Raw genomic sequence first — 27,223 nt, 5'->3', positions numbered from 1 at the left:
TGTAATTGGCCTTGGGCCATTTTTACAGGAACTGTACTAGTATGAAGTTGATGAAATCTGGCAAAGCCAGAAGATCAACTTCATTGCTCCATTCTGAGATGTTTAAGTCTGCAGCAGGATACAGAATTATTTCCTCGCTAATTAGTTGACAAAAGCAGAAACATGATTAGCATATTTCAACTTTGGCATATTATTTAAAAAAAGAAATTGGACCTCAAATTTTGAAAGCCTGGCTGAAGATCAGAACAAGCATTTCCAAGTAAACACAAAGCCTTATCCACACTTGCACAGAACGCACTCGCCAACTTCTGATTAGCAGTGAAATCTGCAAAACAGGAATGCAAACTGATTTATAGCCAGTAAGGCTGGCATAAAATCTTACCGCACTTTTACAAGAAACCTGACAGAATATATTTTGTAATACTGAAAGGATTTTGTTTTACCTTTGCGTAACACCAAGCACTGATCCAGGGAAGCGCTTGCTGACAGCTCTGGCAGCCAGTCAGTTTCCCAGTGTGATGAGCTGTAGCGTAAGAGCCTGTTTGGAACAAGTGTTGCAGCATTCCGTTCATGAGTGAGCACCACACTTATCTCGTCTCTTGCTTTCAAGCTTTCTCATATTTTCAGTATCCTGTTACCTGCCTTTGTAGTCCTGGGCTACCTACTTGTAGTCCAGACTGATCCTTTGCCAAAGGATCTCAATATACTGATCAATACCTTGATATCAGAAAGTATATTCCAGTTATTCTTGAGGATTAATAGTATAAAAAACTTTGTCTGAATTTATGAAATACATTTTGCCTTTTATCATCATATATACAACGTATGTATATGGAAAATTTGGACAATATCCTTTTTCTTGAATAAGCAAAGCAAAAATACACGCAGCTTTGAGTTGCTATATAATTGCAGCTTGTAATTTCTGATGATTGCCTTGCTCCGTAGGTCTTTTTTTCTGCCTACATCTTTAACAGCAATGTTATGGTGAAAGTGGCCACACAACCAGCTGATAATCCCCTTGACGTTTTATCCCGGAAACTTCACTTGGGACCAAATGTGGGTAGAGATGTTCCCCGTCTGTCGCTGCCTGGTAAACTTGTATTTCCAAGGTAAAATAGCAGTTCTTTTACTGTATTATGTAGGAGAAATTTTCCCTCCCTGTACTTCTTAGTAGCACTAATTCTATTGGAAATATCAGCTTAGTTCCCTGTTCAGTCACTCCCTCTTCATGATAAAAAGGTGTATAATGAGTAGTGAGGATTGGACACTTCGCACTTGCTGACTCACAGCAAGCAGAAATCATCCTAATTAGGTTAAAGGGTGGCCTGTTCAGAACAGGATACCCTTTTCAACATATGTGCGGGTTCTACAGTTTAATGACTGCTCGTGTAGGATTTATGACCTAATGCTTAAAAGCAAAAGACCTGAGGTTTATTATAACACCAGAACAGTCTTGATTACTGCATAATTGCAAGTGACTGGGAAGGGAGTTAGAAACTGATCTAAGCAAGGATGGCTTACCGGGTAAGTGCTGTGTTGGAGGGAGATTATTCCACATCTCTACTGCAGGGGTTCCCCGATGTCTCGGGTTTTGAGCCAGGTATGCGTAGGCCTGATTGGGCAGTGAGCTCCAACGCGTCAGCAGTTTTGCAGTAGGTTATGTTGGCATGTTTACTCTGTTCTTGTTTCTTTAGATGTTGGGATGCTGAAATTACAGAGATTAGTCGCTGATTGTCTGCAATGATAAAAACAAAATTGTTCATTTTGTCAGCTATCTGATAACTTAATTTGGCTTTGTTTTCATGAAAAAGATCTTGGATTTAAGATAATGGGCTATTTTAGCCTTAGCAATTTGCTCTTTCCTGGGAGTCTGGTGAGACTATAGTTTTCTATGTGTTTTGTCTGAATGAGGCCAAAGATCTGAGAAGTCCATAAATTGACTTATTGCCTTGTATTAGAGGCGATCTATGTACACGGGAATGAAGGTGCAGTGTCTATCCGAGCTAATCAAATGGTTTGATAAAATGGCCAGCTGGTACCTCCCATCGGCGCTTAGAAGAGAGAAGATCAAAATACTGAGTTGATGGATCTGTTTCATTGAGTGAGTTAAGAGCAAAAGCAGCTTCAACACTACTGGTAGAAAAAAAACTGGTTTGGAGCAAGATGTCATTACTGTCAAAATTGGTATGTTTAAAACTGAGCTGAGGCAGTGGTGAAATCGCTGAGGAAGAAATCTTCAGTAGCCAGCATTTAGCTTCTCCTACATAAAAGTTTGTCAGCAGAAAGAAGGGATGTGCAAAATGAAGCTCAAAACCAAAGTGGAGGAGTCGAGAGCTTGTCACCTTTTGTCTTGGGCATGACCCCAATTTCAGTTGCTCTCTAGTTCCACAGGCAGCCACTTCTCTATGCTGGGGATCGGAGATATTGTGATGCCAGGTCTTCTGCTCTGCTTTGTCCTGCGTTACGATAACTACAAAAAGCAAGCCAACAGTGATTCCTGTGGTGCCCCAGGGCCAGGGAACATCTCTGGACGTATGCAGAAGGTCTCTTACTTTCACTGCACACTTATTGGATATTTTGTAGGTGAGTAGTTTAATTTGGATAGCTGCTTAGTGAGCAGAAGTGGGATTATTGTAGTAGGTTTAAAAGATGATGAAAGCAAGCATAAAGAGGCTTTGAGAGAACGCTTGGTTATGTTCTTTTTTAATCCTCCTCACTTTGGGTTTCCTTGGCATGGTCTAGGGAGAAAAACCCTTCTACAGTCTTCTTTTGAAGATTTTTTTGTTGTTGTATTTTATTTAGAGGATGAAAGAGATTATCAGTGTATTTTTGTTACCAACTTTTTATACTTTGCTTTACTAGCGTAGAAGGCGTCGTAGCTCATACCTGGGTTATGGGAAAAATGGGGGAGTTTCTAGATGGATTATGCTGTGCAAGAGTACATGTAGGTAATTCATCGAGATAATTCCTGCATTTTTGTATTCTACTGTTAATGCTTATGATCCTGTGACACTTTAGTACATACAGAAAATCGTAAGTAGTCACAACTGGAATGCTGTTTGTGATTTGATGTAGCCATCCCTCTCCTCCCTAACATAAAAGAGATTTTTACCTAAGGTCAGGACATGCACGTGCATATCCTGACCTCCTGCAGTCCTTCTGAGGATGAAAAGGAAAGATCATTTCCTACGAATAGCCTTCCTCTTCCCCCCCTCATCTTCCCCTCTGCATTCCCTTTCGGCAAGTATCCAGGAAAATCATTCCTGGTGTGTACAGTCCTTCCTCTCAGCCCGTCGTTTCTCAGGCTAGGGGCCTCAGACCGACAGTCTCAAGAGGTACCAGCACTGGAGTAGCACTTCAGTGTGGTGCATTCAACTTCCTCCCCTTCGCCTTTTGTTGCGTTTTGTTTGAGTTATTCTTAGCTTAGTCTTTGAGATTCAAAACTGGAGCAAGTGGCTCAACACAGTCTAATATTAAAATAGAATAATTTTTCACTGCTTTGTTTGTTTCAATTGTATTCAGGGAAAGTGAAGCACAGATAAGTAACTTTTCCACAGCCTGTCTCGTAAAATGGTGGGGAAGGGAGCCACGTGTGGATGAAACAATGAGAACATCCATATGCAACCTAAAGATATTTATAACCACTTTTTTCTTTTACAGGTCTATTAACTGCAACAGTAGCTTCTCGTATTCACCGGGCAGCCCAGCCTGCCCTACTCTATTTGGTACCGTTTACTTTATTGCCGCTCCTCACCATGGCCTATTTAAAGGTAAGACAGGAAAGAAGCAGCAGGAAGCTCTGGGGGTCAGCTGGGGGCGGGAGCAGTGTTCTTGCACCGGGCACCAGCTCTCGTGAGGGTGACGCGTGTCCTCGCTCCTCCTGAACAGCCCTGGCCCAGAACTAAGGTACTGCTGCTGGGGTGAATCTTTGTTTTGGGGGACTGAGTAACTGAGAGATGAGTTCCTCAAAGAGAAGATAATTTATGTACATAAAGACCCAGTAATTATAAACTAACCAAATTCTGAAGTATTAAATGCTGTTTTAATTAAATAAGTGAATTTGTCCTCGCCCAGGTGGTCATGAAGGAATGCGTGCACAAAGGTCGAACAGAGACTGGAGAGGCAGATCCTTGTTTGCCTCTTTCCAGTCACCTGAACTGAAATTTTTAAATGTAACCTTTCCTGTTACAGGGCTGTTGTTGAAATGCACATCTAGCACTGTGCAGAGTGGAGCATAAGAAATGGCAGAATTTTCCACCTGCATAAATATTTCCTTCCCATCAGAAACCCATTTTAGGTAGATCTGCTGCAAAATAAGACATTCTGGCCTGACAGGGAAAGGATTTATTTTTTACTGTCTTTATTGTGATTTGCAAAACAGGCAAAGAATAGATCTGCTTGCAATTATATATTCGTTTTAAAATCTTAATTCTAAGTGGACATTAAAGTTTCTGAGGGCATGGTCCTTCTGCTGTTTTCCCGCCTAGGGCGATCTACGTCGCATGTGGTCTGAGCCTTTCCACTCCAAGTCCAGCAGCTCCCGTTTCCTGGAAGTATGATGGAACAGATAGAAAGTGACCTGAACTTCTGCCTTGGTCCTTTTCACTTTAACTTGTGGCTTTGTCGTCTCCTAAAGCTGGACGGACTTGTACTTGGGAAGGTACCAATTATGGGACTTGTATGCAAGGACTTTGTATTAAAAGGAGGAAAAGAAAAAAAGCTAAGATCCTGGAGCTCCGTGTGACTCCCTGTCTCCCTGCAGATGTGGAACTGGGGACCCTTTGTGCAACTGCAGCCACTTTCCTCTTTTCCTCACTCGGATGGATTAGTACCAGACTATTACCTTTGTGAGAGAGGAAGAGACAGACTTGAAACTGAAAACGGCTTGAAGTCGTTCAAAAACTTGTGAACACTAAAAGAAAAAATGGTTAAGCAAACTGAAGCTTCTTCAGAGAACCCCTCGTGGACATTGGGACCAGTTTCCTGCTGGACTTCAGTTTTGGAAAGAACTGAGACAGAAGGTCTTCTGTCACAATATTGGGTTTTTTTGATTTATTAAATATTTCCTGTGGTGTGAGGTTACTTATTAAATCCACAGACATTGAGTGACTTCTTGCAGTATACATATGAAAATTTGTTGTAACAAGTTACATTTCCACCCAGATGTCATGTTGCAGTGAAAAAGGGCACGATTTTTATACATATATATATACACACATATAGATATATATATGAATAAATAAAAAGGAAAACCTGCTAAGATCATGCTATGTAGCAGACAGGGGCTTGCTGTAATTTTTAGCATGTAGAGCAGTTTACTATGGCTTTCTTGTATATGGATCTACAATGAGCTGCTGTTCCCCCCCCCACCCCCCCTACAACTGAACCTGCGGTTTAAAAACAAGTGTAGTATTTGTACTGATTGTACTCATGGACTTTAGGGGATATTCGATTTTGATCAATGTAGCAAACTAGGGAAGAAAAAAGTTCAAACCCAACCCTGTTCGTTTGAGGGGGGAGGGGGTGGGGGGGGTGTCTTTTTTCTTTTGTTTTCTTTTTTTTTTAATTTTCTTTTTTTACAAACAGCTCCCTTGCAGGTTTTTAGTAGTTCCTTCTTGACCCAGTGCATGTATTATAGCAGCAATTGTCTTTGTGCTTTCTGATCATAGTAATGTATCACTTGTAAATACATTTTTTCTATTTTCTATTTTTTTGTATTTTTTGCATTTTGTTTCATTAGCGTGCTGTATTTTTTCCATGCCCCTGCCCCTTAAAGAAAAAAAAAAAAGGAAAAAAGAAAAAGAAAACTGTCCTTTAGTGTCGTGACTGGTTGGAGTTTGTGTGTTGACTGCTTTGTACCTGTAGCCTGTTAAAATGTGGATTTTATTTATTTTTTTTTTTAAACCAGCAGTTCCAGTTCTGTTGTTTTATTGACTGAATGGCTTCCCTGAGGTAACTAGAACTTTTGTCCTTTAAAATACTCTGCCAAATTGGGTTTTGGGAGCTCTCCTGAAAGGTCACAGCTCTTGTTAGTTGGAGAGATGCTAGTAACTGTTAGTTGACTGGAAGGAAAAGAGGAATGTTTAAGAGTGAACCTGACTGAACAGTAACATTACTTTGGGGTACGGTTTCGTTACCACAGGTGAGGAAGCTTCAGTGAAATGTCTGATCCTTTCTGCTCTGTCAGATGTTACAAGAAAAGCATATTTAGCACAGTAGAAAATGTTGTCTAGCCACGCCTGCGTACCGTCAGTAATTAATGTCTTCCTCTGTTCGCAGGCAGGTCTGCCACTGCTCGCAGGCAGAGGGGCTGACGGCCTCCGAGCTGGCTGTAACAGAGCTCTGAGACAGGTAAAACACCTGAAGAAACAGTAAGCAGCAGCACAGCCCTTCGGGGGGGTGGGGGCTCTAAGATTTGGCAAGTGGGGGTGGGTGGGTGTGGCAGGGGGGATGTTGTGACTTCATTTTTATTAAACACCCCCCCCCCATCATTCAACTAAGTAGTTGAAAGTATTTCCTCTAGCATGTACCTGCAATGCTCATCATCCGGTAACTGTCACATTTTAATGAAGTAAATAGTTTTTAATTAAAAATCTGCTTTTACTCTTCATAACAGGTGTTAGGTCCCAGACTTGCAGTCAGCTTGGGATAACAGAAAGGCACCAGTTCTCAGCTACACACCTCAAACTTAAGGTGAATAAAATATTGATGAGGATATTCAGAGAGGTTTTTTTTTTGCCCAGAGGTTCCAAGCAGTGGAATAACATCTTTAGATCCAGTTTGCTACTGCTTTATCATCCCAGCCCTTCCACCCACCTGATAGCAATGCATGTCTCAGGTGCTTTCAGCTTCTTGGCAGTTCCCTCCTGCCTTTGGAATTAAAATAAAAGGCCTTTCTCTGTTTTGCAGTGGCATTTTTTTAGTCCCTGCCAGGAAAGCGTGCCTATGAATGATCTTCTACACTTAAAAAGGATTCTGGAAAAAGCTCTAGGAGTGCTAACTGACAAATGCTTAATGAGAATTAATTTAGCTTTCCAGAAAAGTCTTGGCCTTCCTTTTTAAGCTGTATTGCCCTCCTGCGCACTGTGCGACCTTCTGACTTGCACTGAGGTAAGAGACTGAGCTGTAACTGCAACGCTTTGTTTCTGAACCCACAGGTAGCGCCTGCTGCACGGAGCTGACTGCCCCGCTTCCCTGGCAGAAGCTTGCCCCGGCCAGGTGAGCAAAACTGGACTGAAAAGTGTTTGCTGCCCCTTCAGCGTGGAACAGCAGCTGCCACTGGCAGGAAAAGGATTTTGGTGCTTTGCAGACTGAAGTATAACTGTTCTAAATACAAAGCTATTACACTTGCAGAGGGAAATGCATTCCCCTAGGTTTTTTGACTAAGAAAGCTGTAAAGCTTTGTCCCACAGCTCTCCTGTCTAGACCAACCTCAGCATTTGGGGGATTAGAAAGAGATTCCTACCTCGCTACTCAGCTGCTGCGCCCTCTCTGCGCAGACGCACCTTTTGTCCTTGTTTCTTCGGTCTGGCCGACTACGCATCTTCTCAGCTTGAGGATGAAACTGTACAAGCTGCTTTGGGTCCTTTGGATTTCCAGAGGCCATCGAGGGCCTAGGGTTCCCTGTCCCTGTGGGGTCTGGCACGGTTGTTCATGCCTTCTTGGTTTAACATTTTGTTGAACGCCTTAATAAATTACTTGACACAAAGTCCTGCAGTGAGATCACCAAACCACCTGCCCTTTCTTCTGAAAAGGTGTCAGAAAAAAATATTTTAGTAATAGTTTGACTAACATAAGCCTTTTTGTAGGGAGGTAAAAGGATACTGGCAAAAAAGTGATAGGCTAGAGCATGTTTATAGCAAAGTTGTCAGGACACAGACCAGAACTGTAATGTACAAACCTGTTAAGGGTTCTGGAGTTGGTTTTCTGCTGCGTCTTTGGGAATAGTCAGCTGAGAAATTTTACTGTTTGTATTTTGAAATTTCTCTGAGTCACACTTAATCTTGCAAACATTGTGAGTTCAGAAATGACCTGGGGTTGTCCAGCCAGCCAGTATGGGTAAAGTATCCGAAATATATATTGATACTAAAAAATATAAATCTGATATATACATATCAGAAATGCAGGCTGGTCATTCAGTGTCTGTATTGGCCTGTTGGGAGCAACCCGGGAAGCTGTCACATCGGTGCCCAGCCCGGCTGCGAGGCCGTACTGCGCTGTCTGCAGAGGCTCAGGAGCACACCAGGGTGGCCAGCGCTGCAGTTTCAATCGTGTGACATTCAGAAGCCTTTTGCCGAGATGAATGTTTCCTGTCTTGAGCGTGGAAGTACAGTGTGTTCTGTGAGAGAAGGGGAAAGTCATTGAGCAATTAGGAAATGCATACTGAAGGCTGGGTGGCTTCCCCAGCTCAGTACTGACCTCCTTGGAGGGGGAAGTGGAGGGAAGGCTCCCACGTATTTTCTTTTTATACGAGTAGTCAGTGAGTGGCATTTGAAATTAATTTTTAGCTAAACAGTAGTAAACTGCATTCTTCATTCAAGTGACAACACTGTCACGTTTTCTTGTCACATTTTCTTATCTCTATTCCATTTCTTCTTCCTGTTATTTTTATAGGTACTTTGCATTTTTACTTCAGGATGTCTTTCAAATTTTGTATTTTTCATGCTTTCTAAGATCCCCTCATAACCTGAATGTGTGGCTGTTGCCAGGTCTGTGTGTATAATGAGGTCTCTCAACTTAGGCAAAACACAATTTTAATTTAAAATCAAAATAATTTGTCCTATTTTTCTTATAGATAACACTGTCAGAAAAGACTACTCAAGGAGACTATTCTGATGTGAAAGCAATACTACAGCAATTTCAGCTCAGTCCTGTAGAACGTTTTATATACTGCTTAAACTTGGACGGCTGAGATGGCGCTTCTGGTTTTTTCGAAATGGTGTGAAACTGAGGGGTGAGCCCCATCCTGCTGTGCGCCGAGGAAGGTAGATGCTTCAGGAGGGGATCCAGGTGCCAGGCAGCTCCTCATTCGTGGTGGGGGACGGGCCAAGAAGGATGTGGCTCATATCTGTGCTCCCCAGGAAGGGTTTAAGTATTTCTCACCTGTGTGTATTTAATTGTGACAGCCCAGAACAGCTCGTCTCTTCCTTCAGTCTGTTGGGAACTCACATTAAGAGACTGTGAGCTTTATATATGATATAAAATATATCAAATCTAAGGCGGGGAGGAAGTAACTCCTCATTACTCTGTGTTTCCTAAGAAAGGATTCTAGTTGGGGCTCCCCCTGCTTCATTCCCAGTAGTCTGCCTTGTAACCAGTTTCATGTACACTTAAGAGCATTGCGGGGCAAAAACCACACTGTCCTTGAAAAGCGTAGCTGTGGCTTATCTCCTTCCCCACCTCTTTCTAATTTATGTATGACCTGATTTTCCCATCTCAGTGCCCCAACTTTGCAATGTTGGCCAAATTTGTAAGCTGACAAAAACTTTCAGCTTCACCTGTAAATAGACCCTTTTCTCAAAGGAAAGCCTGGCCCTACCCACACCCAGCCAGGTTAGTGCTGTCTGGGGATGGCTCTCGGTAAGAGCTCCCTATTTAATGCTGCAAAACTTGTTTGTGTTCTGCGCTTTCAGCAGTTCTCTTCTGTAACAGCCCTGAGGAGCAGATGCACATGCATTACAGCCAAAATTCTCTCAGCCAGCAGCAGCGAGGAGTAAGCTCTTGGTATCTTGCTCTGAGAAAAGCCAGCTCTTTGCTCTCAGAGCTCTGGCGCAGGCTTTGTGCACAACCGTGCTGTTTACCCCAAAGCACTGCTGTGAACGGTGCTGCGTGACAGGTTACCGATCCCTCTCTAGACCTGTGGCAGCAAGGAGGGTATTGCAAAGCTTTTGTTTGAGACACTTTGCACCCTTAAACCATGTTTTTAGGTAATAGCAAAAGGGAACTCTAATAGACTAGCTTAAGCTGTTCCTAGGCACGCGAACCTGACTGGGGTGCTGCACCTAGAGCAGTTATTTTTGACCAGCTCCACCCTTTCTGTAATTTGATGATGTGCAGTGTAATCTGACACAGACTATGGCAGAGGTGCAGCACTCGGCAAGTCGGCATCAAGTATGCAGTTGTGAGCCGGGTCAGCTGTCGTACTGATGTCAGAGCTAGCGAGAAGGTTGTTAATGAGGCACGCGGTGCATGATCCAGGCGTTCCCAAAAGCAGGCTCTGGTCACAGGCGCAGCAGCCAGGGCTCCCCCAAGAACAGTCAATTACTTGATGCTGCCCCCCATATTCTCTCTGCAGAAGGCCCACACGGGAGTTGGTACATCTAGTGCGTAGGTTCTTCAGGTGTGTTCTCTGTCAGCTGAGGTGTTCATCGCTGTTCTCCCCCTTAGGTCAGCCACGGTGTGTGCGTACAGGGGCAGTTTCCCTCTGCTCTGGAGGAGAGAAGCTGCAGGCATTTAGAGTTGGTAAATGAAGGAGGCATGATGTTGAAGAGGAGCAGTCTGAAGCACTGACGGTACGGTAAAGCAGATCTAAAAGAAGCAGCTAGATGAAGAGAGGGGAAACAGTGGAGCAGGCATGGCCTAAGCGACTGACTGCTCTGGGTCACTGGGGATTCAGCTGGACCTCAGCACATGAGGTCAGTGAAGACAGTCACTGAACAGTAACTCTGCGTTCCCAAAGTCCTGGCTGTCTTGCAGCAAGCAGCCTTACAGCTCCTGTTCTAGCTGGGTGGCTGCAAGGAGAATTAAGTGTAAAACTGTATCACTTTCTCCTATACAGTCATAGATGGGAGCTTTCAGCAATCATCAAAGCAGTGATATGGGCTGAAATCAAGCTAGGAAAGTGTCTCACTCCTAGAAACCCTCCGTAATTTCAACACATTCACAGTCATTATAATGGTCTTCCAGTAGAAATACTCTGTTGAATTCACTGCCTGGCTCTGTTTTCTGTTAATCCTTAGGGTTGTGAGAGCAGCAAGGAGAAATTCGAGACTTCAGGACTTTGCCCCAACATGCAGTTGCCTTCTAGCAACCTGCAAAGGGGTTATTTATATTGCTGGGGCATCTGCACTAGCAAACACCTGCTGCACCTCAAAGTGGTGTCTAACTGATGCGTGCAGGCCCTGGTGGTTTATGCTCCTGTCCCTTGTGACTGGAAGACAATAGTCTAAATGAATTCACATTTGCATTAAAAAAAAGAAAGTGGGGACTGGTGGTCCTTTAAAATCAGGTTTTATTTGTCTTCTCTGCTCTCTTATGTGTAATAAAATCCTCCTGTTTTTCTCTCCACACAAATCTAAATAAATGGCAGCACAGGAAAATAACCATTTACTTCTAGTGTGCTCGTCGTTTGGACAAGGGGGCGGACCATACAGACTGTAGTCTTAATCCTCTCCATCTTTTCCTGAGTTTAGAGCTTTTCTTTTGGCCGTTGAATCTTCTAAAAGTTAATTTCTTGCCAAAGATAACTGATTGAGGATATGTGCTACTGCTAAAGCTTCCTGGTAAGGTTTTCTGTGTCATCTGTTCATTTCCTCGTTGTTGCCCAAAACACGTAGAGATTAAAGGCTGTTGCTGCCACTTCATGCACTTTCCTTCCTGTTGGGTAGTTGTTGGTATAGTAAATGCAGCTTTGGGAGCAGAGGTTTTTTGGTGGTGGCTTTTTTTTTTTTAAAAATCAGTTGCAGGCATTGCAGCTTTTCTGTCCTTTGCTGTTACACCTACCTACCTCTGTAAGTGGCTGAGTGAGCAGGCTGCTGGGCTCTACTGGGCAACACTGAGGGGTTTTTTTCTGACCTTTGTTTTTACATCTACATAGACAGCAACCACAGGCTGTGCGAAGAGCCCTTTGTGTGTAGGTAGTACCCATGTCCTCCTGCCTGGCTCCTCTCCTGCCGAATAATGGGGAACAGCACACTGCTGTACTCAGCTGGATACACTGCATAGCCTGCATCCAATTAGGAGCTCACACACAGCTGAGTCCCACACCCAAAATTAATCGAAACCTAATCAGAAGAGGCAACATAACCCGGAGCCTGCAACAGGGCAGAGGTGTCACATCTCTCAGTGCCTCTAACTCTGGCACTGGTTATCAAGTACCATGTAGTGACAAATCCTTGCAAAACCGGCAGTGGCTGGGAAGCACACAAGGAGAGCTGCTGCCTTTACTGAACACCACCACTCTGGTTTAGGAAAAGACCTACGCTCCCCTACAAGGACCGGTTGCCTCCTCCCTCCTGCATTCACAGCCGTCACTTACAAACCTAGATATGGCCTTGCATCCACCATACTTTGTCCAAAGAAGAATCAGCACATTTTAACAAGAGGGTCAGTTACTCATTGGTGAGGAAAACTTCCATCGTTAGCCTTGTTCAAGAGGGCCAAGACTTCATCACTGTTGTGCACTGTTACGAGGCACTTTAGGGCAGTGTCTTGTTCTAGTCAGCTTCTTCAGCTACGGTAGGCCTTCAGCAGTTGACCTGCTATCACCAGTCTTTGGATCTCACTGGTCCCCTCATAGATCTCGGTGATACGAGCGTCGCGGTAGTGGCGTTCTGCTGGCATCTCTGTCACGTAGCCCATTCCACCCAAGATCTGGATGGCCTGAAACAAAGGTAGCAGGTTAGAAAGGCAGCAGCGTCAGGGAATTAGTTTTCTACAGAACACAGCCACTTTAAAAGGAGCTAAGCTCAGTGCAGGCATAACTGGGGGGAACACATGGGGATGACTGCAGCCCATTTGCAATCAGAGGAATAAACAGGATTTGAGCCAGGTAAGAGCAATACTAATGTCCCAGACAGAGAATGAGCTGCTACAGAGGTATTTGTTAGTGATCCATGTTCAGCTAAGACATTTTTATTAAGGACAGGGGAAATTAAATGCAGACGTTTATTGGAGGTACTGCCCCATCTGCTCACTATGTTGCAAACAATACTAGTGCTGACCGGTGCACCTATGCTCCCTCCCACGTCGCTGATCCCAGTCAAAACCTTGACATGGCCCTGGACAGCAGCAGGCACAAGGTGGCTTTAATAACACAGCTGCCACAGGCCAGCATAAATCCCTGCCCACCCCCCACTCCAAAATCCAGCAAGATGGCTGTGGCAAATCCAGCTTCAGCCATGTGGGTTTGGGGTTTTTTTAAAAAAAAAAAAAAAACAAAAAAACCCAACAAACTACAAAAACAACTCATAAATCCCATCCCACCGTCCCCAGGCGCTTGTTGTGTGACAAGGGGAAGGATCACAAATTCCCTTTCAGCATGCTGTATATGAGTAATGTCAATTGAAGTAGTTACCTGATGAGAAATGGCTGTCGCAGCTTCCGATGCAGCCAGCTTGGCCATCGCCGCTTCCTTAGGGGAAGGAAAACAGCACTGAGGGTGCAGCTATCACAAAAGGAACACCTCAGGTGCACGAGGAGCTGGAACACTCACAGCTGTGCAAAGAGACAGGCCTGATCACTGCTGCCAGCTGACAGTTGCCACCCCTCTCCCCTTGGCTAAAACCAGGACTTGGCTCAGCAGACGGCACAGTCCAATTGCTGCTGGTGGGTTAGACACCGACAGCGCCAGCTGGGCAAGAGCTGAACGCAGCAGTGCTGTACATAGCATGGTTTTCTTGCCTTGAGCCTGTGCCCAGCGCTGTCACTGCTAGACAAATGCAAGGTTGGAAATACCTTTGTGAAGGGCTTCCCATTGTCTTTCAGCATAGCAGCTCTCCAGGTCAGCAAGCGCGCACCCTCCAAGGCCACAGCCATATCTGCCAGCTTAAACTGCAACGACAAACACTGCCTTTGTTCCAAGTGGCAGCCTCTGCCCACACGAGAACATATAGCAGGAGTCTCCCACTGCTGAGACCAATATTGCTAGAAAAGGAGCACCTCCATCCCAACAATCAGTTTTAAGTGTTTGAAAACAGATACCTCGTTTATCCCAGACAGTGCAAAGCGTGCCTGAAGCCATGCCCGAGAGCCCACATGAACCTTCCACCAGCTATGTCTGAAACTGCTCCATCCCCATAGCTCGTACCTGCACTGCCTGTAGCTTCGTGATGGGTGACCCAAAGGCCGTTCTCTTTTCAGCATAATCCACAGCACAGTCCAGAGCTGCCTGTGCTATTCCAAGAGCCTGTGAGGCGATACCAATCCTTCCTGCATCCAGAGTTTGCTGTGAAAGACACAAAATATATGTGTTAAGTCAAGTCGTGCTTGATCAAAAATAGTACACTCACATCTCTGCTCTTGCTGGGAAGCTGCTGTAGCCTTAGTTATCCTCTGGTCAGGCCTCCTGGATTCAGAATATTCCCGGTTATGCAGGAATAGAGAGCTATAAAATGTACTGGGCACTGCAGAGAGAGAAGCCGGGGTACAAGAAGAAAAGCAGAAAGGAGAGGGGAAAAGCTGGGGAAAAAGAGAGGGGGTGCAAAATAAGGGAAACAGCACAACGAGGAGCATCTGCTCTGGAAGGGACTGAAAAGAACCCTTCAGCTAGACCCCTGGCTCACTGCGCAGCTGATTTTACTTTAACTGAAAAAAAGAAGGAAATCTGGTCAGTTTTCTCTTTCCCCTCATCATTAGTACACACACTGAAGCACGCATTTTTCAAAATTACTAGTGAATTGAGTCAATAACCTGTTTTACCTCAAACACCTGCCCATTAGGCTTCTAACTGCTTCCCTGCCTCCTTATGCACAGGAAGAACTTTACAGCACAGTGAGCAAAGGCTTCATCTTCTCAGTCCTGGGCCAAGTGTCTTAAAAAAGTGGTTGGTGACTGATGCATTCTTTTAGTTGTGGAGATAATGAAAGGCGCTGGTCTCCAGGGAGTTCAGCCTTTTTCAGAAAGTCAGGCCAACAAATGGTGTTCTGCCCCTACAGGGCGAGCAATGAACACTTCCAAGGGGGAGTGCATCCGTGCAGGGAACGCACTGTTCTGCGGCTGCCTGGCTCCTCAGAAGTCACACACGTGCCGTAACTCAGATTCCATCCACCTTTAGACACTAACCAGAGGTTGTCCTGTGCCTCCAGGACAGTTTTCCTCTGCCAAAGTATTTAGGGAAAATGCCATGTTTTCCCTTTACCTATGGGTACAAGTAGAGGGTTGGGAAAGGAGAAAAATTAAAATACACCAACCCTGCTCACACAGGGCCCTCAGCAGCATCGGCATTCCTTCATCTGAGAACCACCACATTGAGTCTATAATAAAAGTGCTGTCAAGGTGCTATGGTAAATTAATGATTCATCAAGCTCTGTGAATGAATTCTCCCAGTTTGGCAAGAGGGGTCAACTGCTTAATGTTACACAGAACAGCTCATGCTAGCGGCTCTCACCAAAGTGATCCTAAGTCTGAAAACGGTTTTGAAAATTGTAAGCCTGGGAACTACAGCTTTACACAACCAGAGCTGCACCCCCATCCATCCCTTACCATGGCAATTTTGAAGCCCATTCCCAGCTGCCCCAGTAGGTTGGCCTTGGGTATCCGACAGTCCTCAAATATCAGGTTGGCAGTGGAAGAGGCTCGGATTCCCAGCTTGTCTTCTTTCTTCCCCAGCGACAGCCCAGCAGTTGGCATGGGAACCAGGAAGGCGCTAATGCCCTGCAACAAGACCCAAATTCTTAGGAATGGTGCCAACTTCCCACTTACCTGGGTGTCAACAGGCTTCCTCCAAACATTTTTCACAGGAGCCACACGTCCAGGTAACTGGGAGAAGGGAGGGGAGAGCTGAGACAGAACAAAGCCAGCACGCATCAGCCCCTCCTCTGCTCAATGCCTGCACAGCTCTAAATACAGAGTCCCCAGAGCCTTTTCAAAGAGCTGCTCCTGCACAACTCCTTTATTCCCAGCCCTTTTTCCTGACTGACCCTGAACACACCTTGTGCTTCAGGGATTTATCCGTAGTAGCAAACACCACCGTGGCCGAGGCATCCCAGGCGTTGGTGATCCAGGCCTTGGTGCCATTCAGAACCCACTCGTCACCATCCAGGCGTGCCACCGTGGATGCCGCACCTGCGTCACTGCCGTTTCCTGAGCAAGGCACCAGCAAACAGAACTCAGGCAATCAGTGGCAGCCTGGGGCGCAAACCCACTCCCTGCCTGCACCCCCACTGTCAGCTCACAGCACCTCTTGTAACTGCAGTAGTGTCAGCACTGTCCCTCCCAGAGGACCCAAAGAGGAAGGGGAAAGGCCCATGTGTCTAAGATGTGTCCATCTCCAGAGCTCTGCTCACACAGAGGGGATGAAAATCTTCAGTGTGGGCCATGGGGATGGCAGTTAATACCATGGGCACTGAGACTTCATTTACACAGAATTGCTATAAACCACCTTTCTACAAACTGTTACACTTTCACAGACCTAAAGTCCATCCTAAACCTGACTAAGGAAAGAAGCTACCCTATGTTCTTTGCAACAGGAATGGTAACAGTCACATCACCTGGTTCACTAAGGGCAAAACATCCGATTTTGTCTCCGCCAGTGAAGGGAGCAATCCACTTGTGCTTCTGTTCTTCGGAGCCAAACTTGAGTATTGGCCCTAAATACAGAGACTTTAAGAATTGAGAGTTCAGTTAGTGCTCTCGAAGGTACAAGCCATCCAGTAACTCCCTAACGTCTAAGTGCTCTCCAACACACCAGAACCCACCACAGGAACAGATCCCATTGCTCCCATACACTCCTCCCCAGTAACTCCTCCGATGCCAGACTTGGTTCCACGCCTGTCCCTCACACACAGCCTGAGATACTTACATTATTGACGCTGACAATGACGCCCGTGGATGCGCAGCCCCTGCTGATCTCCTCCACGGCAATGGAATAGGCCAGGTAGTCAAGGCCTGCTCCTTTGTACTCCTCTGGCACGTCCATAGCCAGCAGCCCTAAGCCACCCATCTTCTTCACCTGCACGTAGGGAACGGAGAAGTAAGATCCTCTGCACCACCAGTGGCCCCACAAATACATGCAGACACATGGAGATAAAGACAGGTCATAGCAGGGCTACACACGGAGGAAAAGATGCGCACAACTCCTGGTGAAATGGGAATCTGACTGTACAAACTGGTAAGTGTCCCAAGGTCCTGATGACGTCAACAAGAGCTATACACAGTCACTGCTGCCTAAGATAAGGCTCTCGATTATTTGAAGAGCTCTCCCCAGTACCAGGAAGGAGGGAGCCTTTTGAAGGTGAAATAGGGAGATACAACCCCACCAGCATTTCCTCAGCCTCCCACCAAAGCTTTTCCCCTTGTGTGTCTCCTGTCAGTAGAAAGCTCTCAATGGGAAATCTAGCTGATAAAAATCATTAGAACTTTACCTTTGAGTCTGCTGAGCTTCAGCCTAGGACTGCACAAGGAAAGAATTTTACAGAATGAATGACCCACAGGACAGTTTACAAGAAGGTGATTTTTTTCATCCCCATTAAAGCCAGGTCTTGCTTCCCAGAAAATTTATTTGTTGGTTACATTCCAAATTATTCCACCCCAAGTTCCTCAGCTGGACCCCTGGCTTCTTAACCATAAGCTCTTCAGAGCACCGACTGTCTCACTCTAGGTCTCTTGGCAACGTACAAGAGAAAAAACAAGCTCTCCTGGTTTTATATGTAAGATGTCAAGTTTTTGGTGTTGCAGAAATAAGCATATTACCAGTCTCCGCTTGCTTTAATAGGACCCAGGAGGAATTTTTAAACTATTTTCCCTCCTTTATGGGCACCGAAAAACACCCGTCCTTCACATCAAATCCAGAGGATAAACAACAGACAGCAACTAGTTCTACATATGTTGCTTTATCTTAATAAACACTGTTTGCATTTTCAATTTTCCCCAACGCATTCAAGTGAAAAGACTCAAAATCAAATGTAAAATTCTCAGGTAAGAACAGTGAAGTAGAGAAGAAAGGGTTTTTTTCCTTAGAGTATGACTTTCCTGGCTATCTTTCTTACTCCTTAATGGAAAGAGGGGTGTATGACAAAACTCGCATGCCTCTGACTGTGCTTGCTTGGAGCCTTTTGGCTAATGTAACAGTATATATTTTTCTGGAGCTTAGTATTTCATTGCAATGAAACAGGTGAGTTAGTCTGCTCAACACGGCACACAATGTATTGCTGTGTCTGTACTGCTTTCCATAAGAGAAGTCACACGTTTGATTGGAATCTCAACTTCACAGTCCTAGAGGATGACCAACACGCATCTCCCATCTCCCGATCACTTATTTTCACCATCTGAAATGCACTCAGGTCATCTACGCTTCCTCATTATAAACCCTTTTTATGGTTATGTGCAGTCTATAAAAGTATTATTTCATTGATTTTTTTAAGTCAGTTGTATCACAGCCCACAGGAAAGTCAGTAAGAGAACTGAAAATTGAATGGTACTAAAGCCAGTTACAGAGAAACACAAGTAAAGGTAAAGAGCTCAAAATGTCCTGGGGGCATTACAACCCCCACACTCAAAGAACTCTCCCACAAGTTGGTCTAAACTTCAATTTTCTGCTAAGCCAGAGCTTAATGTACATTTTGCTTCAGGCCCAGGTGGTCCTGCCACAGCAGCAGAGGGAAGTCAAGAGATCAGGGCACCTAGGTTTCCTTCCTTGTTTTGCTGTCAGGATATCATGCTTTGTGTAAGCACTTGTCCTGTACCTTTGAAAGCAATGCATTTTCCCTCCCTAGAGGAAACCGTAAGGTTTAAGTAATTGGGCTTGCACTTAAAGCAAGGTTTATGATTTACGGTTGGACTTGATGATCTCAAAGGTCTTTTCCAACCTGAATGATTCTATGATTCTAGGTCAGGCTCTGAAGGAGCCTCTCTCGTGCCCACCTCCCGGCGGGAGCAGCACGCACCTGCTCGGCCGGGAAGCGGTGCTCTTTATCCAGCTGAGCTGCGACAGGCACCAGCTCCTTTTCTGCGAAGTCCCGGCACGTCTGACGCAGCATCTGGTGGGTTTCTGGCAGCTCCACTGTCTGGTACACCGTGTGCAGTCGGCGGAGGCACCCAAAGGCCAGCGCTGAAAGGAAGAATGGAATTAAGCGCCGGTGTTTCGCTTCACGCCCGAGGGAAGGAGTTGAAACCGGCCCAGGAGGACCCGGCCCCTGGCGGGACCCATACAACGCGGCTGCGGGCCTCCCCGGAGTGACGCTTCCTCCCCGGCACCGGGGCCGAGGGATCCGGGACCGCAGCCGGGGCACAGCAGGCCGGGGGCTCAGCCGAAGGGCGGCACCGCCCCGCCACGGCTGAGGGGACCCGCCTCGGGCCCTGAAGGGCACCGGGGCACCGCCTCCCGCGAAGGCCGCGGCCCCTTCCCACCCCCACCGCGTGCCCCGCAGCCCCCCGAGCAGCCGCGGCGAAGCGAGGCCGGGCCCGGCGCCCTCACCCCTGGGCCCCCCGCCGCCGCGGGCCAGGAACGCCGCCCGCGCCGCCGCCGCCATGGCCGCCTCCCGCCGCCTCAGGGGAGCGCGAGCAGCGGAGAAACAGCGCACGCGCGAGGCCAGCGCAGCCGCCGCGGCCCCGCCCCCCGTCCCGGCCCCGCCCCCCCGAGCGGGGACCGCCTGTGCGAAAATGGGAGGTTTCTTTATTACTATTGCTGGTGACAAAATAACGCTTATACGAACCCAGCGTCACCCGGGCGCCGCGCCGCAGAGCGCAGGGGGGCCGCCGGCTCCGTGCCGGCACCCAGAGAGGGAGCCGGCGACCCCGGCACCGAAGGGGCACGGCCAGCACGGCTGCCCCGGCCCCGCGGCCTGCTCCCGGGAAGGGCCACGGCAGGAGCGCCCGAAGGGGACAGCACGGAGGAGGTCGACGTGCCAGCAGCCCAAAGGCCACACCGTGAGAGATACAAATACATGTCCTGTAACAGCACTGAGATCCAGGCAGACGGAGATGGCGTTTGCTGGTGTTCGGTTTTTTTTTTTTCCTTTGCTGCAGAGGAAGAGGCGATGACTCCGCCAGGCAGCCGTCCCTCGGCCTTCTCCTCATCGTAAAGCTACAGGGAGATGGCAGTGTTCAGGTCCGAGGATTACACCCGATACCGGGCCACGCTCTGGGGGAGCACAAGGCTCAGTAGCTTGATGTGACAGGACAGCAGGGCAGAAGGCAAACACTGGGAAACAGCTGAAGAGGATGTAATGAAACACAGAGCTGAGAAGTAGTTACCACGTTTGGACCTTACTGCTTCACCATCACCACCTTCCTCATTCATTTCTGCCTTCTGAACACTTGTTTTGTTCCTCCTGAACCCTCAGATAAGCAGAATAAACATCCTCAAGCACCAGAGAGGAGGCTGCTGCTGCTTCTCTGCAGCAAGAGACATTGAAAATCCTAAGGAAAACACACAAAGGAAGACACTTCCTACCAAAAATGGAGGACAGGGACAGCAGTACCCAGTCCATACGACAAGAGATGACCTTCCTTCACAAGGTGCAATATGCATTCCTCAGTCAATCATGAAAATAGCTGTCCAGGAAGCTTGCTTGCATGGATCCAAAGCACTTGCCTCAAAAATGTGAAAAAGAGGTCCTGGTCCTAAGAGGACAAATACTGGAAAGATTTAATGTGAGTTTGTGGGTTTGGTCCCTTTTTTTGTTATAGGGGAACACAGTATGATCCCAACTCTTTTCTCTTTCCAACTCAGCACACAACCTGAGAGAAGCTGTCTGCACAGATACCTTTTCCCTTGCTGAAACTTTAACCAACACTGAAAGCATCTCCCTCGCCTTCAGCACCTGGCTAGGACAGACCATCCACCTGACAAGGATGAGATCCCATTGGAATATCTTCCCAGCCCACTGGCATGAGTAGCTTTGACCCATCATTAAAGCATCAGAGCACACAATCCAGAAGGAGGATGCTCTATTAAACCATGTTTACCAAAGACATCATCCCTGCCACCAAGAGAAGACGCTTTATAGAAAGCATCTAAGAGAAAAGGAACCTTAGGGAAGCGGCCAAAGTGAGGACAGGAGTTTGGAAATCCCCGACTTTTTGGATTACGATCAACTTTTTCAGTGCTGGGTTGCCCTCTTGTAGGGACTTCTCTGCAGCACGCTTTTTGGGCAAACACCTTCTAATTTGGCAAAGCAAGTAAATTCAGCTAGAAACTGAGGGGTGCTAGTGCTGCCTGCAAGTCTTCCGATTTTCCTCCAGTTTTCCTTTTTTTATTGCTGAATAGCTGATACATTCACCAGTGGGAAAGCAACTGCTTCAGTGCTTTTTCCTCATCACTACTGGCAGAGATAATGACTGAAGACAGGAATCCACTTTCCTATAAGCATCACATGCCTCATTTACATTTGGCAGGGTGCTCTCCAGCTCTCAGCCGCATTCTGCAAAGCAGCGGCTAGATGGCACCCACACCCCAACAAATACCCCGACCGTGCAGAGCTGCACACTGACTACTACAAACAGCTCGCATAGTAGTTTCTGCTGCTCACCCTGGCAAGTCTATCTTCCCCTTAAGAACCTTTACGCGGTGACATAGAAAACAGATGGGAATCATCACACTCATAAGAAAAGTAAGAGGTTGCTTCATACAGAAAATGAGATAAAAGTAACATTTAAAGGCACCTGGATTTATACTACATACAAATTCAGCTCAATATGCTAAAATTTTCCCGGGAATAACTAGCAGGCTCTTCAGACACTATCCTGGGCATCTCAGAACACTTCAGGATGAAAAACACACTTCCAGGCAGTTCTGCCTTGTCACAAGTACTACCTGTTCTTCCATCAAAACAAATGTTTCCCACCTCACCAGCATGACACGAGGCTTTCTGAAGACAATCGCTGCAAGAGGCATCTCAAGCTCCACCTTACAAGCAGCTTTAACTAATTCTGAAATAACTAAACAAGATTGCCTAAGTGCCTTTGGAGATGCTGGAGGGGACTGCTGGTAGCAGAATTGTTCTTCATCTTTCAACCACGCAGATCTTGCCCCTCTGCATTCCCAAGACATTTATTGTGGTTGCTTATGATTAATGCTCCACCCAGAACAGGTCATTTGTTGTGGTTAATCATAATTAAGTATCTTCCCAAGAGCTGGAGATTCTTTCATGGCTGCCACCCCACATACTCTCACTGCTTACCCTGATGCCAGCTGATCTCCTATGCCAAAGTTAACATCATTAATCTGCGAGCTAAAGGCAGTGGTTTCCTATTGCTCTCTATGCATTAACAGGCTCCAGGCTGTGATGCCCACCCCACTTAATCCTGCTAAAACATAAACTACACTGAATCTTACTTAACACAACAGGTAACCACCTGTATCCACCAAGGAGTTAGATTTCAACTGTCTCAAGGAACAAGTGGAACTAATGCTACCAAACGTCTCTAGATGCAACCTAACTCCCACGTACAAGAGACACAACTGACCAGCCCAGCTGGGGACAGGAAAAATACCAGTCTTCAGAGCCAGCAAAATAGGCAGAAAAGGGTTTTGTTAGCTGAGATTTTGCATGGTCAGGAGCTGGGCTCCAGCATGGCTGCTGGGAAGACATGGGTCTCCTCTTCCCACTGCATGATGCTATTTCCTATCGCCACTTCCCAAACGCAGCTGTGAAATACAGCCTCTGGTCTGGCAGTAACTAACTCAGCAGAACTTCGTAAACCATAAATAAGCAGCTAAGTAGGCAAAGCAGGGATGGGAACTCAAGCAATTAAAAAGAGAATCATACAAAATCTCACTTTGTAAGAATCCCACTCCATAACACTGAGTGATCTGACCTGAGAAGCTTTTAGCTACTAATACCTCAACTAAAACAAAGCAAATGAGCTGGTAACACCACTGTCTCTCCTTCCAGCACCTCTGACAGATCATTCAGGTTTAAAAGTATACAGAGATTGAAGCCTAGGAAGCTCTGCTTCCTACACATTTTTCAAGTGATTTTCCACATTCTCCCTTTTTCCTCTAAGCCCCAGTAGACTGATACCTCCCCTCCACCCCAGCTGGACTGACAGCATGCTGCCAATCTAAAAAGCAACACATTCTGTCACAAGAGCCAAAATTCCTACACAAAGGGAAGCAGGAGAAATGGTAAATATAGTGAGATTAACTTCAGCTCTAAGGTTGACCCCTGAGCTCCAAAATTCAACAATTTGCTCACAAGAACTCAAATAGAAATGCTATGAGACTGACTCGATGACCAACCTGGATAAAGCCCCTTTTTCCCTACCTCATATCTCTAGTGAAATCTCTGGCAAGATACAGATTAAGCTGTTCTCAGGGGCAGCTCAGGCCCCTGGAGGCAGAAGGAAGATTCCTACACTGCTTAGAAGCTGAATTAGTCTCTTATTTTATCTTTCCCATTGGAGAATATTGGGATGCACCCTAAAAAGCAATCTGAGCCATGCTACAAACTAAACCACTGTGCACTAAAGAGATGATCTATCAAACTGAAGAGGAGATCTGCTTTTCAAGTGTCACTGCCTACTTGAAGGGGGAAAATTTTCCTGCTAAGAAATAGCTTACCCAAACAATCTGACCTCTTGAAAGAGGGTAGTCACCCAACAGGTGAAACATCAGAAGCACTAAAAGTGCAACCTAGCTATAAAGACTGTAACAGCAATAATTTTCTAACAGTGCCTCTGATCCATGACCTAACCAAGGTACCAGAAGGTAATCAGAAATAGAGAATGAGAGGCAGGATATGTTGAGTGTTGGATAGAGAAGTGTTGCAGGGAGATTTCCTTTACTTTCTTGAGCTGTCGTCTTTGCTTCATGTTTTCAGCCTCATGCAAGGAGAAAAGGTTTGGCAAGAAGCCTTGTTGCACGAGACAGCAACCCCAGTCCACTCCTGGACATCTGGAACAGTTAACGGCAGCACAGCATCCAGTGGATGTAGAATTACTGTCCTCCATTGTACGCATAGTCGGCCTTGTTGTGCATAATCAACTTGTTGTCCACAAAGTAAAAGCTGTCTGAGCGGGTCTCGTATGGATTTTCAACCATCAGACGGACTGTGAAAGAGAAAGCTCAGTTACATTCAAAAGCCTGCCACACTCCACTGGACAGCACAATTTCAGAGTAAAAAGGACTCTGCCGCTCTGATGGATTTACCAGGCTGATGCTCTGCCCTATCCAAGTAAGAGAAGCAAACTGCTCTGCTGAGCACGCTTCAAAAGCTCTGGCCTGCCCCTTCCTATTCTTCCTATTCACAGGACAAGTGCTGTCAAAAGCAAACAAAAGGGGATGGAGTAATCTCACACAAGACGACCTTAGAAACTGTCAGAGCCACCACTAGAGCAGAGCAGCAATCATGTCTGTAAGTAGAGAGGTAGCAATCCACAAATAGAAAAGCAGTGGCACTCCCCACACGTACACAGGCGGGGTACAAACTCTGCGCCTCCTCCTGCACCTAGGCAGCCACAGGAGGGCCCATGTGCTCCTGCTCTATCCACCCCCTGAGGTCAAACATACCCTGTGCAATGTATATTTGCAGAGATCTTGGTAGGCTCAAAAACACACCTCTCAGAGAAGAACCAGTTCTGTTCCAAAGCAGGAGGCTCAACTGCTAACAAGCAAGTGCTGAAAACAGATGCGTGGCTACCAAGAGAACCCTTTTTCAAGGTTTTGTTATCTTCTGGGCTACAATGTTAGGCATCAGGCAGGTCAGCTCTGTGACTTTAGTTAGTTCTTGCAGCCTGTGACCTGACAACACAGGTTGTCTTAAGCTTTCATGTTCAAAGAAGGAGAATTTGCAGCACAAATCTGTAATTCAGTCAAGATTACATACAGCTTAAACCAGGCACCTGTATCTATTTACTCCTGTCCCCCTCATCCCAGTCACAACTTCTTTCACAAGTAGAGAGAAGGAGAAAATGAGCATGTGCACACAGACAAACAAAACACAACTCAGTGTGGGAAAGGAGATACTTACTAAGGTCTTCTGAGAGCTGAGGGAATTCATAAATGTGTTCACATGTGTTCCTGCTACTGGGGATGCAGAAGCCAAAATCAAAGTCAAAGTTCTTCAGCAAGCGATCTCGGAAGTAATGTCTCTCAATCATTCGAAAGTTTGACACTGGCTTTTCTCCCACTGTGAATTCCACTCTGTGTGCAGAAAGTGGGAAAAAAACAGCTAAGACAACATACCTCGCTTCCTATTGGGAAGAACAGAGCCTTGGACCCGAAGCTACACAAGAACCCAACAGATCATTCCAGAAAGAGAGACTTTGATATTTGTAGTGTAAGATGGATTCTCTCTAGTCTTTGACTCAGCTTTGTTATAAACTGTCAAGCGACACTTTGTAAACATCTGATTCTCCCTTCTTTCTATGAATTCATACTTACGTTGCACCAACAGTTCGAAGACGGAGAAATGCTGGGGTGAACTGGTAACGAACAAAGCGGCCTGCACTAGCGTCCAGTTCACTGTTGTCATCTTCATCCTCTTCATCTTGCTCTAGAAAATGCACCAGCTCAGAGTTATTCTGCTAACAGTGTACACGCAAGGTAATACTGGCTAGCGGGTGTATCAGGACAAGCTGGCTATTACTTAGGCACTGAACGTAAAGGTGTTTTAATAATGGGTCTGAGGCTCATACTGGCACTAAGTAATAAAGAAAAGATCTGCTATGACAGCTGGTGCAGCCTTGATGGTTTCGGAGCTGAAACCACCCTCAACCTCACAGGATATCCCCCCTCGTAATTGCCAAAGCACATGAAAGAAACTCTCTACCATAACCAGCCAACAAGGGAAGATTCGCAGTTGACAGTACTCCCCCATCTCACGATAACCACGTTTTTATGACAACAAGTTTCTCAGCAAAAGTAAACTCAGTCCTATGCTTAAAGGAGAGGAATTTAGTCACCAGGACATATCGAAGCACCTTTCTGCTTGGTTTGCATGGGTCCCGCATTGCAACTTCTCAGCTCTCAAGTCTCTCTAGCCTCCCTGCAATGTTAGCATGACACACCTGAAGCAGATGGCTTTGCAATTTCAAACAGCACTGTTCCAGTTTCAAGGTCCCGGATCTTGAACCTGGTGAAGTCAATGTTGTAAATATTGTCCTCAGGTTTGCATAAATAATCTAGAAGAGAGAGAAAACATACAGTAGCATTTCAAAAGATCTCTGAGCAATTACCAAAGGAATTTATTTTTCTGTTAGCCCCAGCCCGTTAAGATACGTACTGCAAGTTGTTTTGCAGAAGCTTCATGAAAGCAGGACAAAATTGAGGCTAGAAGAAACAAAGGCACACTAGGCGCCAGGTAGCAGAGCAAGAAAGGGAAGAGATAGGGACAGAAAAGCAGAAATCAGCAGCCCAGAGGAAAAACAAACAAACAAAAAACCAAAAACCCCAAAACCCCCAAACTTTCTGGAAGTTGTAACAAAGCTGAAGGCAGGACCACACCGCGCTGCTGCGGCCAGCGCCGGCCGACACGCACGCTCCTCAGCCGCTTCCAACGCCAGCTCAGCGGCTGGCAGCGCTAATCCGGGTCGCTCCAGCTCCGCCGCTCCCGCCGCCCTCTCCTCCGCCCCAGGGGCACGGACCAGCCCGGCTCCGCGGCCCCGGCTGCACAGCCGCCGCCGCCGCCGAAGGGGGGATTAACGGAGCAGCGGGGGGGGTCCGCCCGGGACCGCGGGGCCAGCCGGACCCCGACCGAGCGCTGCCGGCCCGAGGGCCCCCTCCCCGGGCCCGACGCCCGCGCTCCCGGCCCGCACTCACTCTCCGTCACCCGGCACAGCCCCAGGACGTGCTCGGGCCGGACGGTGTCCAGCGCCAGCAGCTCGGACTCGGTCCACGGCGGCCGCGGCGCCGCGTCGGCCGACCCGCGCCGGCCCCGCAGGCGGCTGAGCGCCCCCCCGGTCCCCGGCGGCGGCTTCTTCTCCGGCCCCGTCGCCGCCGCCGCCCTCGCCTTCGAGCCGCTCATCGCCCCGCCGCCGCCAAGATGGCCGCCGCCTCCCTCGGTAGCTATGGGAGCGAGGGGCGGGGCCGCGGAGGGTCAGAGGGCGCGGGTGCTGCCTAGCAACGCGGCGGGGGGGGCCCGAAGCTAAGCAGGGCCCGCCGCGTGCGCGGCCGGAGGGGGGACCCGGGAGCCCCGCCGCGACCCGCCGCTCGCAGAGCCCCGGCACCGAGCACCCGCCTGGCGGGCGTCCCCGGCCCGGGGCTGTGCACAGCGGGCGGGCGGCAGCGGGGCAGGCCGGGTGGACAAGCCGGGAGTTAGCCGCGGAGAAGAAACACAAAAACCAGACAAAACCCACCCCCCACCCGAGCAGCACCGCTCCCGCTGCCCCCGGGGCCGGCGGCGCT

General features: G+C 47.2%; 3 protein-coding genes and 1 long non-coding RNA gene across 7 annotated transcripts in view; 1 reads left to right on the top strand and 3 right to left on the bottom strand.

The window, feature by feature from the left end:
• SPPL3 (signal peptide peptidase like 3) overlaps window positions 1-5,805 on the top strand; it is a 63,459-nt gene extending 57,654 nt beyond the window's left edge. For all 4 annotated transcript variants that reach the window (XM_075515955.1, XM_075515956.1, XM_075515957.1 and 1 more), the window contains 4 exons: window positions 946-1,109; window positions 2,384-2,583; window positions 3,661-3,770; window positions 4,488-5,805. In XM_075515955.1, coding sequence (XP_075372070.1) covers window positions 946-1,109; window positions 2,384-2,583; window positions 3,661-3,770; window positions 4,488-4,559 — 546 coding nt within the window. In that variant the 3' untranslated portion in view covers window positions 4,560-5,805. The remainder of the gene's footprint in view (window positions 1-945; window positions 1,110-2,383; window positions 2,584-3,660; window positions 3,771-4,487) is intronic.
• LOC142416427 (uncharacterized) lies at window positions 437-8,061 on the bottom strand. Its single transcript, XR_012777721.1, has 3 exons — window positions 7,466-8,061; window positions 1,522-1,735; window positions 437-538 (listed from the first exon to the last, which is right to left on the bottom strand). It is a non-coding gene; the product is annotated as an uncharacterized LOC142416427 (long non-coding RNA).
• Window positions 8,062-11,212: 3,151 nt separating this feature from the next.
• ACADS (acyl-CoA dehydrogenase short chain) lies at window positions 11,213-19,468 on the bottom strand. Its single transcript, XM_075515976.1, has 10 exons — window positions 19,352-19,468; window positions 18,822-18,985; window positions 16,739-16,888; window positions 16,428-16,539; window positions 15,869-16,020; window positions 15,421-15,591; window positions 14,027-14,164; window positions 13,675-13,770; window positions 13,295-13,351; window positions 11,213-12,600 (listed from the first exon to the last, which is right to left on the bottom strand). The coding sequence occupies exons 1-10, from the start codon at window positions 19,404-19,406 to the stop codon at window positions 12,448-12,450; spliced, it is 1,248 nt and encodes a 415-aa protein (XP_075372091.1). The 5' UTR covers window positions 19,407-19,468; the 3' UTR covers window positions 11,213-12,447.
• Window positions 19,469-19,653: 185 nt separating this feature from the next.
• On the bottom strand, window positions 19,654-26,882 carry UNC119B (unc-119 lipid binding chaperone B). Its single transcript, XM_075515871.1, has 5 exons — window positions 26,639-26,882; window positions 25,888-26,001; window positions 25,262-25,373; window positions 24,849-25,021; window positions 19,654-23,928 (listed from the first exon to the last, which is right to left on the bottom strand). Exons 1-5 carry the CDS (start codon window positions 26,841-26,843, stop codon window positions 23,816-23,818), a joined length of 717 nt encoding a protein of 238 aa, XP_075371986.1. The 5' UTR covers window positions 26,844-26,882; the 3' UTR covers window positions 19,654-23,815.
• Between the last annotated feature and the right edge of the window lie 341 nt (window positions 26,883-27,223).

This window comes from Mycteria americana, chromosome 13 (assembly GCF_035582795.1).
Source record: "Mycteria americana isolate JAX WOST 10 ecotype Jacksonville Zoo and Gardens chromosome 13, USCA_MyAme_1.0, whole genome shotgun sequence".
NCBI lineage: Eukaryota > Metazoa > Chordata > Aves > Ciconiiformes > Ciconiidae > Mycteria > Mycteria americana.
Note: the sequence above shows the minus strand (reverse complement) of the source record. Positions and strands in the feature narration are given on the sequence as shown.